We start from the raw sequence: 14,155 nt of genomic DNA on the forward strand, positions 1-14,155 counted from the left end.
TGAGATAATGCACCTTTTCATGCTATATGTAAAGCACTTTGAATTGCCCCTGTTGTATGAAATGTGCTATAAACTTGCCTTGCCTATGTCTGTGGTCATTGTCTATCTATGGTTTGAACTGAATGCAAAGGAGAGAGCAGCACAAAGACAACATGGGGGATTCTTAATGTCTGGTCAAAGATTGAGGGTTCACTTACATTTCCCAGTAGGGGGGAAGTGTCGGTCTCACCCTCCACAGCTCCATGGGCACTGTGCCTGTCAGGCTGCACGATGCTCCCTGCTGCATTGATGCTCATCTTATCCCCGGGTGATTTGGCCTCGAGTGACAGATAAGTTCAGTTCGGCTGTGCACTAAAATAAACTACAGTTCATCTGTGGAAATGTGGGCGCTGGAGACTGCAACAGCCCCAAACTCTGCCACCCGACACTGCTCCACCACCAGGTAATCAACGCATCGTTTTCTGGCTGGATAGACTTGGTCTTTTTTGCAACTTTCCCCAGCTGACAGGAGGTCATATGACCAAGGCAGAGATTTCTTCCGGTTTTTTATCCGTCGCGTTTCGTGACGTGTACAACACTTCTAACCAATCAGAGGTCGGACTATTTCCATTCGACTAATCAGATCTCCCCAAACAAAGTCCACCAGTGATGACGTATCACAGAAGCATGTGCGGCGATGTTCAGGTGAGATTGCCTGACTTTCAATGTTCGCCTTTATTTCCATTGATAACTATGGATTATTTCAATAAACTGTACTCCTAATGTACACATGTTGTGAGGCATTAATACATTAATCAAATGCACGTTGTGCAGGTCATTACCACGTCGTTTTCCCACGAGAATGCACACTGTCTGTAGCTCCAAACACATAACAAGAAAACACCGATTTGTCATTGCAGGATTTCCCCTCGGATCATCAGACTTCTGCACCCTCCGAACTGCGGAACACCCCCGTATCTACCCCGGCTCTTGTGCACTGGAGCAGCGACTAATACCCGTGTCCCAAAGCCCACCATGCCTGAGCCCCAGCAGCACAGCGGGATGGAGCCCCCCAGCCTGCTCTACACAGCCCCCCCGGAGGTCCGAGGGATGACCAGCCTGGACCGAGAAGCCTTCGCCCAGACGGTGGTCGTCCCAGCTCTGCGTGTGCCGAAGGACGTCCTCAACAAGGTGGTGAAGAGTCTGAAGAACGCGACCATGAAGCGTCCGAACCTGTGCCGGGTGCTGAAGGACGCGGAGGACAGCAGCGGGGACCAGAGGATCGTGCTCCTGGACCCGGCCAGTGTGACCGGACTGAGCTCCTTCAGCGAGAAAGAGGTGGAGGCGCTAAAGTCGTGTGGGGTACCGCTGGAGATCCTGCGACACGAGCTGCGGCTGACCTACGAGAACCTGAAGTCGGACGAGGTGCTGCGGTCCGTGCTGCCCGAGGGCCAGGACGTCGCCTCCGGGTTCAGTCGGGTGGGACACATCGCGCACATGAACCTGCGGGACCACCAGCTGCCGTACAGAAACCTCATAGGTGAGACTGCTACAGTATTGCATATGCACGACACACAGCTGTTTGTCATCGCAGAGGGAACAATTGTGGCATTCGTGAGGCACTCACTACATTCTGTGTCAGACTAGACGTGAATGGGTTTCCTCCTGGCTGGTTAATCATAGAGGAGAGTAAAATACGTTTGAACACGCCTGTCTGTCTGCATGTGATCTCATTGAAAGTGCCGTTTCATTTGACTGTACTATTGTCTTGTTGTCTGATTCCACTGTAGTACAACTACCATCACTTTATTACTTTGTTATTACTTACTTTACTCTATTGTTGTGATCTTGTATCTTGCTGCAATGCCAATGTCGAAAGAACCTATGCCAAAGATTGTTACTCTTGTGTAGGCCTATGTGTACTTTGGGATGTAATAAAATAAATTCTGATTCTTGTTCTGTTCTGGTTCTGGAATGTTGTTTCAGGTCAGGTGATCATGGATAAGAACCCGGGGGTGACCTGCGTGGTCAACAAGACCAACACCATCGACTCCACGTACCGCAACTTCCAGATGGAGGTGATGGCAGGGGAGGAGAACATGGTGGCCAAAGTGAGTTGTGTCGTCAGACAACATGTGCTTTCATTCAACAAGAATATATTTAGTTCACAGAAATGGTTACAGCCCAAACATCCAACAAAGACTGAATTGATAGAGATTGCGACAAATATTCAAAGCATGGAGAGTATGACCTTTTCACTAAATCAACAGGCCCTGAAATTCTGGAAATATTGGGAAGAAATGGATTGAGTTTGTTGTAAATTTCTTTTATTAGGATAAAATCCCTTGAGATGTGCCATCTTGTTTCCGAGGGGGTCCTAAAGTTACAACACATAAAGCATGATACATCATAATACAATAATTATGTATAATTAGGGCTGGGTTAAAAAAATCGATTTCCCGATTCTGAATCGATCTTCATTAAATGAGCTATTATCGATTCATAAATCCCGAGATCGATTATTATTATTTATTTATTTTTTGCTTGCAGCTTCAACCCGCAACGAGATCTCGTGGCCAGATCTCGCGCTACAAGAATTTATCATATCTCACGCAACGTGAGGTCTCAACACTAAAATCTAAAAACATGGCGATGGCAGGGACACTCAAGTCACCACCAGGCTTAAAGTCAGATGTCTGGGATTGAAAAAATGTGACGATAGAGATGAGCTGGACAAAAGCAAAGTCATATGTAAATAAAAAGTACATTCATGTAACTGCTTTGGAGTCAATTCATTGATATGTTTAACAATGCTACATGTTATAGGGTTCCTTGAACCATTTATAGCATTAGTTCGGAGAATCTCTTTCATATTCAAGCCAAAAATGTATATTGTAACTAGATCGAATCGTGAATCGAATCGAATCGGGAGCTGTGAATCGGAATCGAATCGTTTTGGGAAATCAGTGGCGATACCCAGCCCTATGTATAATACAATACAATACAATGCAATACAGATATAATAATACATATTGCATAATACATAATCATTACATATTACATAAAAACAGGATAAACAATAAAAGACACACACATGACAAAACACAGACAAACAGGAGACAAACAATAACACACATTGCCAGTTGAAAACATTGAGAACATCACAACCATAACACGACCAAAATGGATAATGGAACAAGGGAAGGCGGATCTACATACAATAATATACATACCAGGGTTTCCGTTAGAAAAAATTGGCGCCGGTCAACGTGTCCGGGAAGATTTCAATTTACCGGACAAACGTGAGAAATTCCGGTCATCATATAATATAGCTGTTTGTCGCGGTGATTACTGTTGTGTAGCCTATATATGCCGTTTAATGTCTATTTCTCACCCGATACGATTAGATATGAGCTATATAATAATAGGCTTTCATGATTCGCATGCGCGCTATGCCATATGTCCAGCGCTGAACGCGCGCCACACTGGGAACTGAACAGACTGCATCGATCAATGAACGGACTCCACATTACTTTAACTGAAGTCTGTTAAATTGTTTGGGATTAATGTGAGTTTTCTATTTTCTCTTTCCAGTTTTACCCTTTTTTATCAATAAAACAACGTCATTTCTAGAACCAGGTCTCGCTGGTTGGGAAGACATTTAGTTTAACTGCCTGTCAAATCATACTTACTCGGACTCGGGAGTATGACAATGAGGAGAACATAACTGTTTATTGAGAAACGATTGATAGGCAGGCTGGGATACGTATATAAAGAAATACCACAATGTCTAGATTTATAACATTTTATTGAAAAGTGCAACATTCTCATATTCGTTGCTCCTCTCGTGAATCCGTTATTCCTCCCCGATTTGTTGCACGGTGAGCAGAACATTTTTCCTTCCCCATCTAAACGCAGCCAGGGGAAATGTTCTTTCCATTCAACTCGGAACCCTCGAGACTTTTTCAAATCATATAATAATAAAATAAATATATAGCCTGTAGTATATTGCTATGTTTAGCATAGATATGGGATTGATTGCTATTGCCTCCGTAGCATTACATCTTGACAATGTTATCATCGATCGACTAGTGTGGTCTAGTTGTCGTTGGGATGCTGAATAAAGAAGCTCGTTGAACGTTGCTCCAGAGACCAGAGTATTATTAATATAAAGTGTATCTTGTAAGTTAGAGAACAACAAGACACAACATAGCCTATATATATTCATCTTTTTTAATATAGAAGGAGTCAGAATGTGACAATTAAACTTTAGCGAATTGTATTCAAATTGTGCTTAGAGGGAATTATTTTCAACGGACATTATGACCGAAGAGGTTTAAATTTGTCGGACTTCAACATATTTTACCGGACAAAGACCGGTAATTACCGGTTAACGGAAACCCTGATATACTATACTTTACAATAAACTTAATAGGTGTACATGTAAGTGGTGACAACATCAAAGGAAACACGAACAATCAGTCAAAAGGTAAGAAGACAGTGCATGCTTAACACTAACAAAAGATGTGATGGATTTGATGTGAACCGGTAAATTATTCCAATCAGCTGGAGCTTTGAAATTAAATGCTCTTTTACCAACTGATTTTGTAAGGTAAGGTGTGGTGAAATTAAACTGAGATGAATGCCTAGAATGATGGATAGCTGTAAAAGGAACAAGATACTGTTGTAAATAGGGGGGATAGTTTAGATGAATGCATTTAAATATAAATTGAAGCCAGTGCATCTGTCTTCTTACATTAGGAGATGGACATTTGAGTGCCTGTCTGATACATGTTGCAATGGTGAGTGAGAAAAGGACAACCAAGGACAAATCTGCAGATTCTGTTATAGGCTGTGTTAAGCGGGACAAGATCCGATTTAGCTGCGGTTTGATACACATCACAATAATCAATTAGTGGAAATATGAGTTGTATGACAAGTTTTTTGCGAACAATGGGTGAGAAACAATTGCGTGATCGATATAGGGTATTGATTCCAAAATGTACTTTACGCAAGGTATAGTCAATGTGTGATTTGAATGAAAGATTGGAATCAAGCCATACACCGAGATATTTAATATTGGCGACTTTAGTAGTGCCATCATTACAGGATATTACACAAGAACCGGGTGTAGATTTGAGTTTCTGTCTAGTTCCAAAGATCATAGTGTAAGATTTTGATTTATTGAGCAGTAATTTGTTCTGTAAGAGCCAATCTTGTAGGATGTTGAAGTCAGACTGAAGAGAAGTTTGAGTTTGAGACCTTAGTTGATGTTTATTGAGTTAGGACTGTTTGACCTGACATGTATGAATGAATGAATGAATGGTCTTTATTGTCATTAATACAGTACAGGTACCATACAACGAAATTTAGGAGGGGGGGCTCCCCTGGTGCTTGGAAAAAAGACTAAAAACAAGAGAGCCAAGGGTAAAACAAAAAAGAGAAAAGAGCTGGTTGACATAAATAAGGCTATGTGTACACTATCTACTATACTACTATACTATACAATAAAACACTGTGCTGTACACTAAGCTATGCTATAAATATCCTTACTTTTCCTATATCTGAACCTTATGTACACATGGGTTGTCATATTGCACACAGTTGTATGTTCACAGTTGTATTACAATATTGCACTTGTGTTTACAATCTAGTAGCTACCATCAAATTGTCTAGATTGTCCAGGGCCTAGAACCTAGGTCTTTGCTGTGTTCAGGGCCTGAATGGCCCTAGGGTAGAAGCTGAGCTTCAGTCTGTTTGTCCGTGCGAACATGGTCCTGAACCGCCTGCCTGAGCGCAGCCGAACAAAGTGTTCGTTCCCAGGGTGGGATGGGTCCCTGGAGATCTTGGAGGCCTTCCTGAGGCAGCGTGTGTTGTACAGCTCTTCCAGAGAGGGGAGATGGGCGCCGATGATCTTCTGGGCCGATCTCACGACTCTCTGTCGCGCTTTCCTCTCTGCGGCTGTGCAGCTGGAGAACCACACGCAAATGCAGTAGGTGAGGATGCTCTCCACTGTGCAGCGGTAGAAGGTCACAAGCAGCTCCTGTCTGAGGTGGTAGTTCCTGAGGACTCTCAGGAAGTAGAGCCGCTGTTGTGCCTTCTTGATGATGGCTGCTGTGTTGGTCCTCCAGGACAACTCGATGAGCAGGGGCTGGACCTCAGATTTTTTCCTCCTGAAGTCCACGATGATTTCCTGGGTCTTTAGCTGGTTCAGCAGCAGGTTGTTGACCTTGCACAGCTTGCCAAGCTGCTCCACCTCATCCCTGTACGCCGTCTCGTCCCCCCCCCGAGATGCAGCCCACCACGGTGGTGTCGTCTGCAAACTTTATGATGGAGTTGCTGGGGTGGACGGGGGTGAAGTCGTGGGTGTAGAGGTTGTAGAGGATGGGGCTCAGCACGCAGCCCTGGGGGGACCCAGTGCTGAGTCTGAGGGCTGTGGAGGTGTGGGAGCCCACCCGCACCCTCTGGGGGCGGTCAGACAGGAAGTTCTTGATCCATGCGCAGATGGAGTGTGATAGTCCCAGGCAGGGTTTCCGTTAACCGGTAATTACCGGTCTTTGTCCAGTAAAATTTGTTGAAGTCCGACAAATTTAAAACTCGTCGGTCATAATGTACGGTGAAAATAATTCCCTCTAAGCACAATTTGAATACAATTCGCTAAAGTTCACATTCTGATTCCTTCTATTTTAAAAAAGACGAATATATAGGCTATATATTTCTTTTATTATGATATGATTTGACGCCGGCATGATGATGACTCCTAATGTGTAGGCTAGCCTATGCGAAACAGCGGTAATAGTCAGATGCCACATGGGATTGATGCCAGATGGGATTACAGCCTAACCAGTCTATTACCGCTAAACCCAGTAGCCCATTCGGCGATAACCCGGCCCATCTGGCAACCCTGCCAACCCGGCCACCATAATAATACGCAAACGTTGCAGCTCAAAGTGCACCATAGCGAGCGATTAAATTCATGTAAACATGGCAAGACAAAGTAAGCTTAACAATGACTTCATGAAACCAAGCTACAATGAGTCTGAGGAGAAGTCTGACTGAAGAGATGGAGGTAGTGGCTCCTCCAGTCAAGAAGTCTCGAGGGTTCAGAGTTGAATGGAAAGAAACTTTCCCCTGGCTGCGTTTAGATGAGGAAGGAAAAATTTTCTGCTCACCGTGCGAAAAATCGGGGAGGAATAACGGATTCACGAGAGGAGCAACAAATATGAGAATGTCGGCTCTCACTGATCACAGTCGATGCAGTGAGCACATATCGGCGGTCAGTTTGAGGCAACAGCAAACCGCTATGAAAGGCCACTGTGAGCAGGCTAATGCAACGGCTAACAATAAGCTGCACTCTCAGCTACAAGTTGCATTTCACATGGCAAAAAATGGCATCGCATGTCATCAGTATGTGGGACTGACTCTACTGAAAGCAGTTAAGGCTCCAGATTTTGTCTTGAGTGAGGGCATTTACCGCCACAGCGACTCCGTTGATGACATGGAAAGGGCACTGGAAGACGTTGTGATGGATCAGCTGGATGAAAAGCTAAAGGGGAGTGACTTCATTGGAATTATCATTGATGAGACAGTAAATATCACCGTGGACAAGAAGCTGATTATATACGTGAAGTTGGAAATAAAAGGAGGAGTTGAGACATGTTTTCTGGGCAATTTTGATGTGCACTCCGGGACCGCACAGTGTATATTTGACAAAGTGGTGGAGGTGCTCCGCGAGAGAGGTGTGGAGCTGTCCCGCGTCATTGGCCTGGGCTCGGATGGGGCCAGTGTAATGATGGGGAAGCGTGCTGGAGTTGGTGCTCTTCTGAAGAAACAGAGTGCGTTTTCCATTCAGGTGCACTGTGGTGCCCACCGAGTTGCGCTGGCCGCGCTAGATGCTGCAAAGGCTGTTGACCAGGTAGGAGCCTACAAGCGCACAACTGCTTCTGTGTACTCCTTTTACAAGCACTCAGCCAGCAGCGTTCAGCTGGGCATAGCGCGCATGCGAATCATGTTATATTATTATATATTATATACCGTAGCTCTCATCTAATCGTATCGGATGAGAAATAGACATTAAATGGCATATATAGGCTACACAACAGTAATCACCGCGACAAACAGCTATATTATATTTTAATATGATGACCGGAATATCTCACGTTTGTCCGGTAAATCGAAATCTTCCCGGACACGATGACCGGCGGCAATTTTTTCTAACGGAAACCCTGGTCCCAGGTCTAGTAGTTTGGTCACTAGCCTGTCGGGAAGGATAGTGTTAAAAGCAGAGCTGAAGTCCACAAAGAGCAGTCTCACGTAGCTGTTCCCCCCCTCCAGGTGGGATAGAGTGGAGTGGAGAGTCGTCGCGATGGCGTCCTCTGTGGACCTGTGGGCTCTGTAGGCGAACTGGTATGGATCCAGGCTGGGCGGGAGGAATGTGACTATGTGGGCCCGGACCAGTTTCTCGAAGCACTTCATGATGATTGGTGTGAGTGCCACCGGGCGGTAGTCGTTTAGGCAGCTCACCGTGCTTTTCTTCGGGACTGGGATGATTGTTGAGGTTTTCAGGCCGGGTGGGATGGTGGCCTGGGACAGGGACTGGTTGAAGATCTTGGTGAAAACCCCGGCCAGCTGGTCGGCGCAGTCCCTCAGCACCCGTCCCAGGACGCCGTCCGGCCCCGAGGTTTTTCTGGGGTCCACCGCCTTCAGCACGCGTCTCACTTCATGCTCTGTGAGGGTGAGGCTGCTTGCTGGTATATTACCATCACTATAACATTTGTATGTATGAATGAATCCATGGATGGCCAATTGTTTGTTCCACTATGTTTTGTTGTATTTATATGTGACTATAAAAATAAAGTATATATATGTTACGGTTAGGGCTGGGACGACGCGTCGACTTGCGTAATGTGCGTCGCAAATAAACAACATGGCTGCGACCAGTTACGAGCGACGTGTCATTGATTTTCAACAACGCTTAACTCGCGCTTTTATTTTGAAGACGCGAAAACGAAAACGAAAGTCTATAATATCAGAATGTGCCTCTTGTTGTCTTTCAGAGTCAGAGAACAGATACCAAACTGCCGACATGTTTGCTATAATTATATTACTTGGCAGTAGGTAGTCATCACTCAATGCTCGTCTCATTTACAGAACAGCATGGGTTGCTTGCACTGTTTGATCGCGTCATACAAAATTAACGTCTCACATTGGTGAACATTCACACGGAACACGGAATGGACGAACTCCTACTGTGCTGTAAAGTGGGTGGAGTGGAGTATGGACTCCGCACATGCGATAGTATGTATACTAGTATACTAGATAGTAGTATAATCATGCGAGCTTTTATCGACCGGAGATCTCCGACACAGTCGTACATCAATGGCGCGGTTAAGGCTTATCCCTCTGAACCTGGCCGATCATTCGGTGCATCCCTACTCTCAAGTATTGTGATTTTCTTTCTGAATCCCTAATGAGTAGAGTAGAAAGTGTCAAAATGATGATCCTCCCACAGTTTCTGTTTTTATTTATAGGTGGAAATAACAGATGCATAGAAAATACCCTCATAAATTGGAAAACTATTCGTAAAATGTATAAATGTGATGACAAATGTATTTATTTGAGAGAGATAGCCAGTGATCCAGACTTTTTACCTAATAAAACAGACAACATATTAGAAGAATGGGCTAGGAAGGGACTACAGGTGTACTCACAGATGGTTACAAATGACATGATAGACTCATTTGAAACCTTAGTTAATAAATTTAATATAAGTAATAGCCATTTCTTTAAGTACTTACAAATTAGAAGCTACCTTATAACACAACAGAGGAGACAGGAACAAAGATCACATATACTGATGGAATATCTGAGCAAAAATAGAAACAGCGAAAAGACAAAAATCTCAAAACTTTACAAAATCATGCAAGAAATCAAGATACAAGAAGATAACACTAAAGAAAAATGGGAAAACGAATTAGCAATAACAATTACGGAAGAAGAATGGAAAGAAGCATGCAAAAGAATATTTAAGACAACACAATCAAAATTCTGGAAAGAATTTGCTTGGAAAATAAATATGAAGATCTTCCTAACACCGAAAATGTTGTCAAAATATAGGCCAACAGGCAATGCAGAATGCTGGAGGAAATGTACGGAACAAGAAGCCAATCACACACACATTTTTTATACATGCCCTAAATTGAAAAGGTTTTGGGAGGCAGTTCAAGTAAAAATAAAAAATACATTTACCTTACAAAATCCTATACATCCAGTCAATATTATACTCGGTCTTATTCCATTAGATATACACAGGGAGGGAGATAAATATTTGTACACTATATTACGTATTGCAGCTTTAAAGCAAATTACACGTAAATGGTTGGACTTAAACCCACCATCTGTTAATAATTGGGAAAAAACTGTTGAAGAGATAAAAGAAATGGAAAGAATTACTTATAAAGTGGGAAACCGTGAAGAGCAATTCACTATGAACTGGAGTAAATGGACCGAATGAATGAGTAGGAAGAACCCCCCCCCCCTCACCGATCCCACCCCTCCCACCCCCCTCCTTTTATCTCTTACTTTTCTATCTCTATCCCTATAATTTCTCTCTTCTTTTTCTGTATTTTCTCTCTATTCTTTATTCTTTATCTTTTTATTTTTTGTTCTCTTTTAAAAAAAAAATATTAAAAAAAAATTTAAAATAAAAAAATGATGCAGGATGAACTTAGACAAGTGAAGAAAACTTGTAAAGTGTATGAAATGAACTTGAAATGTAATGTACAACCCTGCAATAAAGTATAAAAAAAAGTATTGTGATTTTCTGTCGTTTTTCTTTAGACATGCCATCATTATGAACAGCTAAGATACTGTAACGTCTTGACCTCCTAACTGTCTCTCGCGACGCGCCCGCCCCACACTGACCTATAATAATAATAATAACCAGGAGGCAGGCGGGGGGAGAGAGAGGAGCGTGGGAGGGGGAGAATGTTATATTGTTACTGAGATCGTTATTGTTACTGAGAGGTATAGTTACGGTATTCCGGTTAGAATTTCACTTGAATTGCACTAATTAGAGGATTTTATGTTGGTATTTATTTTGGTATTCCTCCTGAAAATTACTTGAACTTGCCTACTGCATTACTTGCACTTTTCCTTTTATTTGAAGTTAACTTTTATAATATTATATTTTATGTTGGACTGTAAGAAAGAGAGGATATTTTTTGTTGTGGAATATTGCCCTGCAGTGCAGAAGCCTAATTTATATATTTGTACAAGAATAATTGAATAAAATACTGAAATGTTAATAAGAGTTTTAAGTTTTTGACATTTATTTGGGGAAAATTAAGTGATACATTAATCGAACAGTAAAAATAATAATCAGTCGTTAGAGTAATCGACTAACCGACTAACGACTAAATAGTCGTTAGGGACAGCCCTAGTTACAGTACATGTGGGAATACGGTACATGTGGGAAAACTAGGGTTAGGGTGCTACGTCGACTTAGTACATGCTGGCATGTCTAACCCTAATCCTACCCTTAACCCTAGCACCTAACCCTATTTTTCCCCACATGTACCGTCTTCCCACATGTACCGTAACATATATATATATTATTTTTTTTCATAATATTTTTTAAAATCTACTTTTATTCCGTCACTGACATCTCAGTGTTTTTGTTGATTGTTCATTTTTGCTTTGTGTGTCTTGCTCTGAACCACATTCATAGACCATACGTGTACAGCTAAAAGAATGGAAAAAACAATAGACAAAACATGACATGATTGTACAAGTTGCTGAAACTGAAATAAAAACTAAGTAAAAAAAAAAAGAAAGAATATATTTAGTTATGTGTTGACATCTGACATGCGTCTGTGTTCCTCTGATATTTGTTTACCATCAAAGACAAAGATGATACACTGATATCCATTTCCCAGCGGTTGTCACATTGAGTAACGTCTATCTGCGTGTTTCTCTGCCTCAGGTGCGTGAGAACGGGGTGACGTACGAGTTCGACTTCTCCCGGGTCTACTGGAACCCTCGGCTGAGCACGGAGCACGAGCGCGTGGTGGCGCTCCTGAAACGAGGCGACACGGTGCTGGACGTCTTCGCCGGGGTCGGCCCCTTTGCCATCCCTGCAGCCCGCCGCGGCTGCAACGTGCTAGCTAACGACCTCAACCCCGAGTCCCACCGCTGGCTGCAGCACAACGCCAAGCTCAACAAGGTGGGCCACAAGGTCACAACCTTTAACCTGGACGGCAGGGCTTTTATACGAGGACCGCTGAAGCAGGAGCTTCCTGCCTTGCTCAAGGGCACGGCGGGCGCGCACGTGGTGATGAACCTGCCCGCCCTGGCCCTGGAGTTCCTGGACGCGTTCCGAGGCCTACTAGGCCCAGACCAGGGCCTAGCCTGCCACCTGAACCTGCCTCAGGTGCACTGCTACGGGTTCTCCAAGGAGGACGACCCCCAGAGGGACGTGGTGGAGAGGGCCTCGGCCTACCTGGGGTTCAGCCTGGAGGGGCGGTGCTCTGTGCACCTGGTCAGGAACGTGGCGCCCAACAAGGAGATGATGTGCGTGAGCTTCACCCTGCCTAGAGAGGTGCTCTTCAGCTGCGACAGCAGCACTCTGACAGGTGAGCCTTCCACTAGACAGGATTTATAACACAGGATTTCGTCACCTTCTTAAAATAATGGCTTGTCACTTTTGAGGAAAATTATGTTATTGCCTAAATATCATATATTCTATATTGTTTTACAAATTACAAAAACATATTTATTTTACTTAAAATATAAAGTATGACTTAAGCTATTATTTTAAGAAGGTGATTTACAACAATACACATGCATTCATTCATTCATTCACTGAAGGTCTATAATAATAATAATATAAAATAAAATAACCTTTATTTGTATAGCACTTTTCCTGCAAAGTTGCAGCTCAAAGTGCTTTAATCATCATTTAATTGTTTAGCCATTTAAAGGCAATATTTAAAAGAAGGGTTTTTAGTCTTGACTTGAACGTATTTTCTGAGGTTGCATCCCTAAAGTAAACATGTATTAACTAATGAGACACCTTGTTAACCCTGTCCTCTCCTCAGCGCCCACAGAGGAACCAGCCCCGAAGAGACAGAAGTGTGAGGAGGCGACCGACTGAATATTGGACTGTTTTTAGTTTGTGACTTTTTTGTACATTTTTTCTCCAATATCTGGATTCTGTTTTTGTTTTATAATAAAGTGTCATTGACGTCTGTGTCATGATAGATCACAATGCCTTGACTATGTATGTATACCCCATATCTTTTAGTATAATTATTATTATTAATTATGTTGAAACTATCACGCATTTGTTTGTTATCAAGGACCTGAGTCATTTAAACATAATTTACCCCTCCAACAAACTGAATATAGAGCCAAAACAAAAGTAGCTTTGTGTGGATTTTTATACTTTATTTCTATTAAAAAAGATATAAAACACAATGAAATAAACAACAGCTGTACATCCTCGTCTGACCCCTGTCAGCCACCATAGCAGCTACGGCTCCTCTACATGGTCCTGTCACCAGGGGTCGACTCACGTCCTGTCACCAGGGGTCGACCCACGTCCCCTGTCGGACTGCTCTCTCGGGTGGGGGGTGGGGGGGGGGGGTCAGCTCTGGTGTGGGGGGGGTCAGCTTTGGTGGGGGGGGTGGGGGTCAGCTCTGGAGGGAGGGGGGGGTCAGCTACAGAAGAGCCCGCTGAAGGCGTCCTGGACGGCTCGGTGACACGCCAGCCCAGAGTTGTAACCTCCAGCCACGTCTTGAGGCTGGGCCGCACGCACGTGGTTCAGATACCTGAGAGGAGAGAGAGAGAAGAGCAGAGAGAGAGAAGCAGAGAGAGAGAGAGAGAGAAGCAGAGAGAGAGAGAGAGAAGAACAGAGAGAGAGAGCAGAGAGAGAGAAGCACAGAGAGAGAGAGAAGGGAAGAGGAGAGAGAGGAGCGCAGAGAGTGAGGGAAGAGCAGAGAGAGGAGAGCACAGAGAGAGAGAAGTGTAACAGAGTTAGAAATATATGTGTATGGCTGTGTTTGAGCAGCCCTAGCCAGTATTAGTTGTTGCAGAGCCCCTTTGGAGTTGTGTTCTGCAGGTCTGCGTGTGTTTTGTCCTTGTGGTGTTGCCGTACCCAGTAGCAGTGCTAGACTAC

The 14,155-nt window shown here is 43.6% G+C and overlaps 2 protein-coding genes across 3 annotated transcripts in view; one reads left to right on the plus strand and one right to left on the minus strand.

Moving 5' to 3' along the window:
• Positions 1-441, minus strand: part of slc38a6 (solute carrier family 38 member 6) — a 17,687-nt gene extending 17,246 nt beyond the window's left edge. For both annotated transcript variants that reach the window (XM_080550823.1, XM_080550822.1), the window contains exon 1: positions 198-441. In XM_080550823.1, coding sequence (XP_080406949.1) covers positions 198-296 — 99 coding nt within the window. In that variant the 5' untranslated portion in view covers positions 297-441. The remainder of the gene's footprint in view (positions 1-197) is intronic.
• Positions 442-655: 214 nt separating this feature from the next.
• Positions 656-13,181, plus strand: trmt5 (tRNA methyltransferase 5). The gene is made up of 5 exons (XM_080550824.1): positions 656-684; positions 900-1,519; positions 1,966-2,090; positions 11,963-12,611; positions 13,077-13,181. Exons 1-5 carry the CDS (start codon positions 677-679, stop codon positions 13,130-13,132), a joined length of 1,458 nt encoding a protein of 485 aa, XP_080406950.1. The 5' UTR covers positions 656-676; the 3' UTR covers positions 13,133-13,181.
• The last annotated feature ends 974 nt before the right edge of the window (positions 13,182-14,155 follow it).

This window comes from Nansenia antarctica (assembly GCF_963989245.1).
Source record: "Nansenia antarctica genome assembly, contig: SCAFFOLD_332, whole genome shotgun sequence".
Classification (NCBI taxonomy): domain Eukaryota; kingdom Metazoa; phylum Chordata; class Actinopteri; order Argentiniformes; family Microstomatidae; genus Nansenia; species Nansenia antarctica.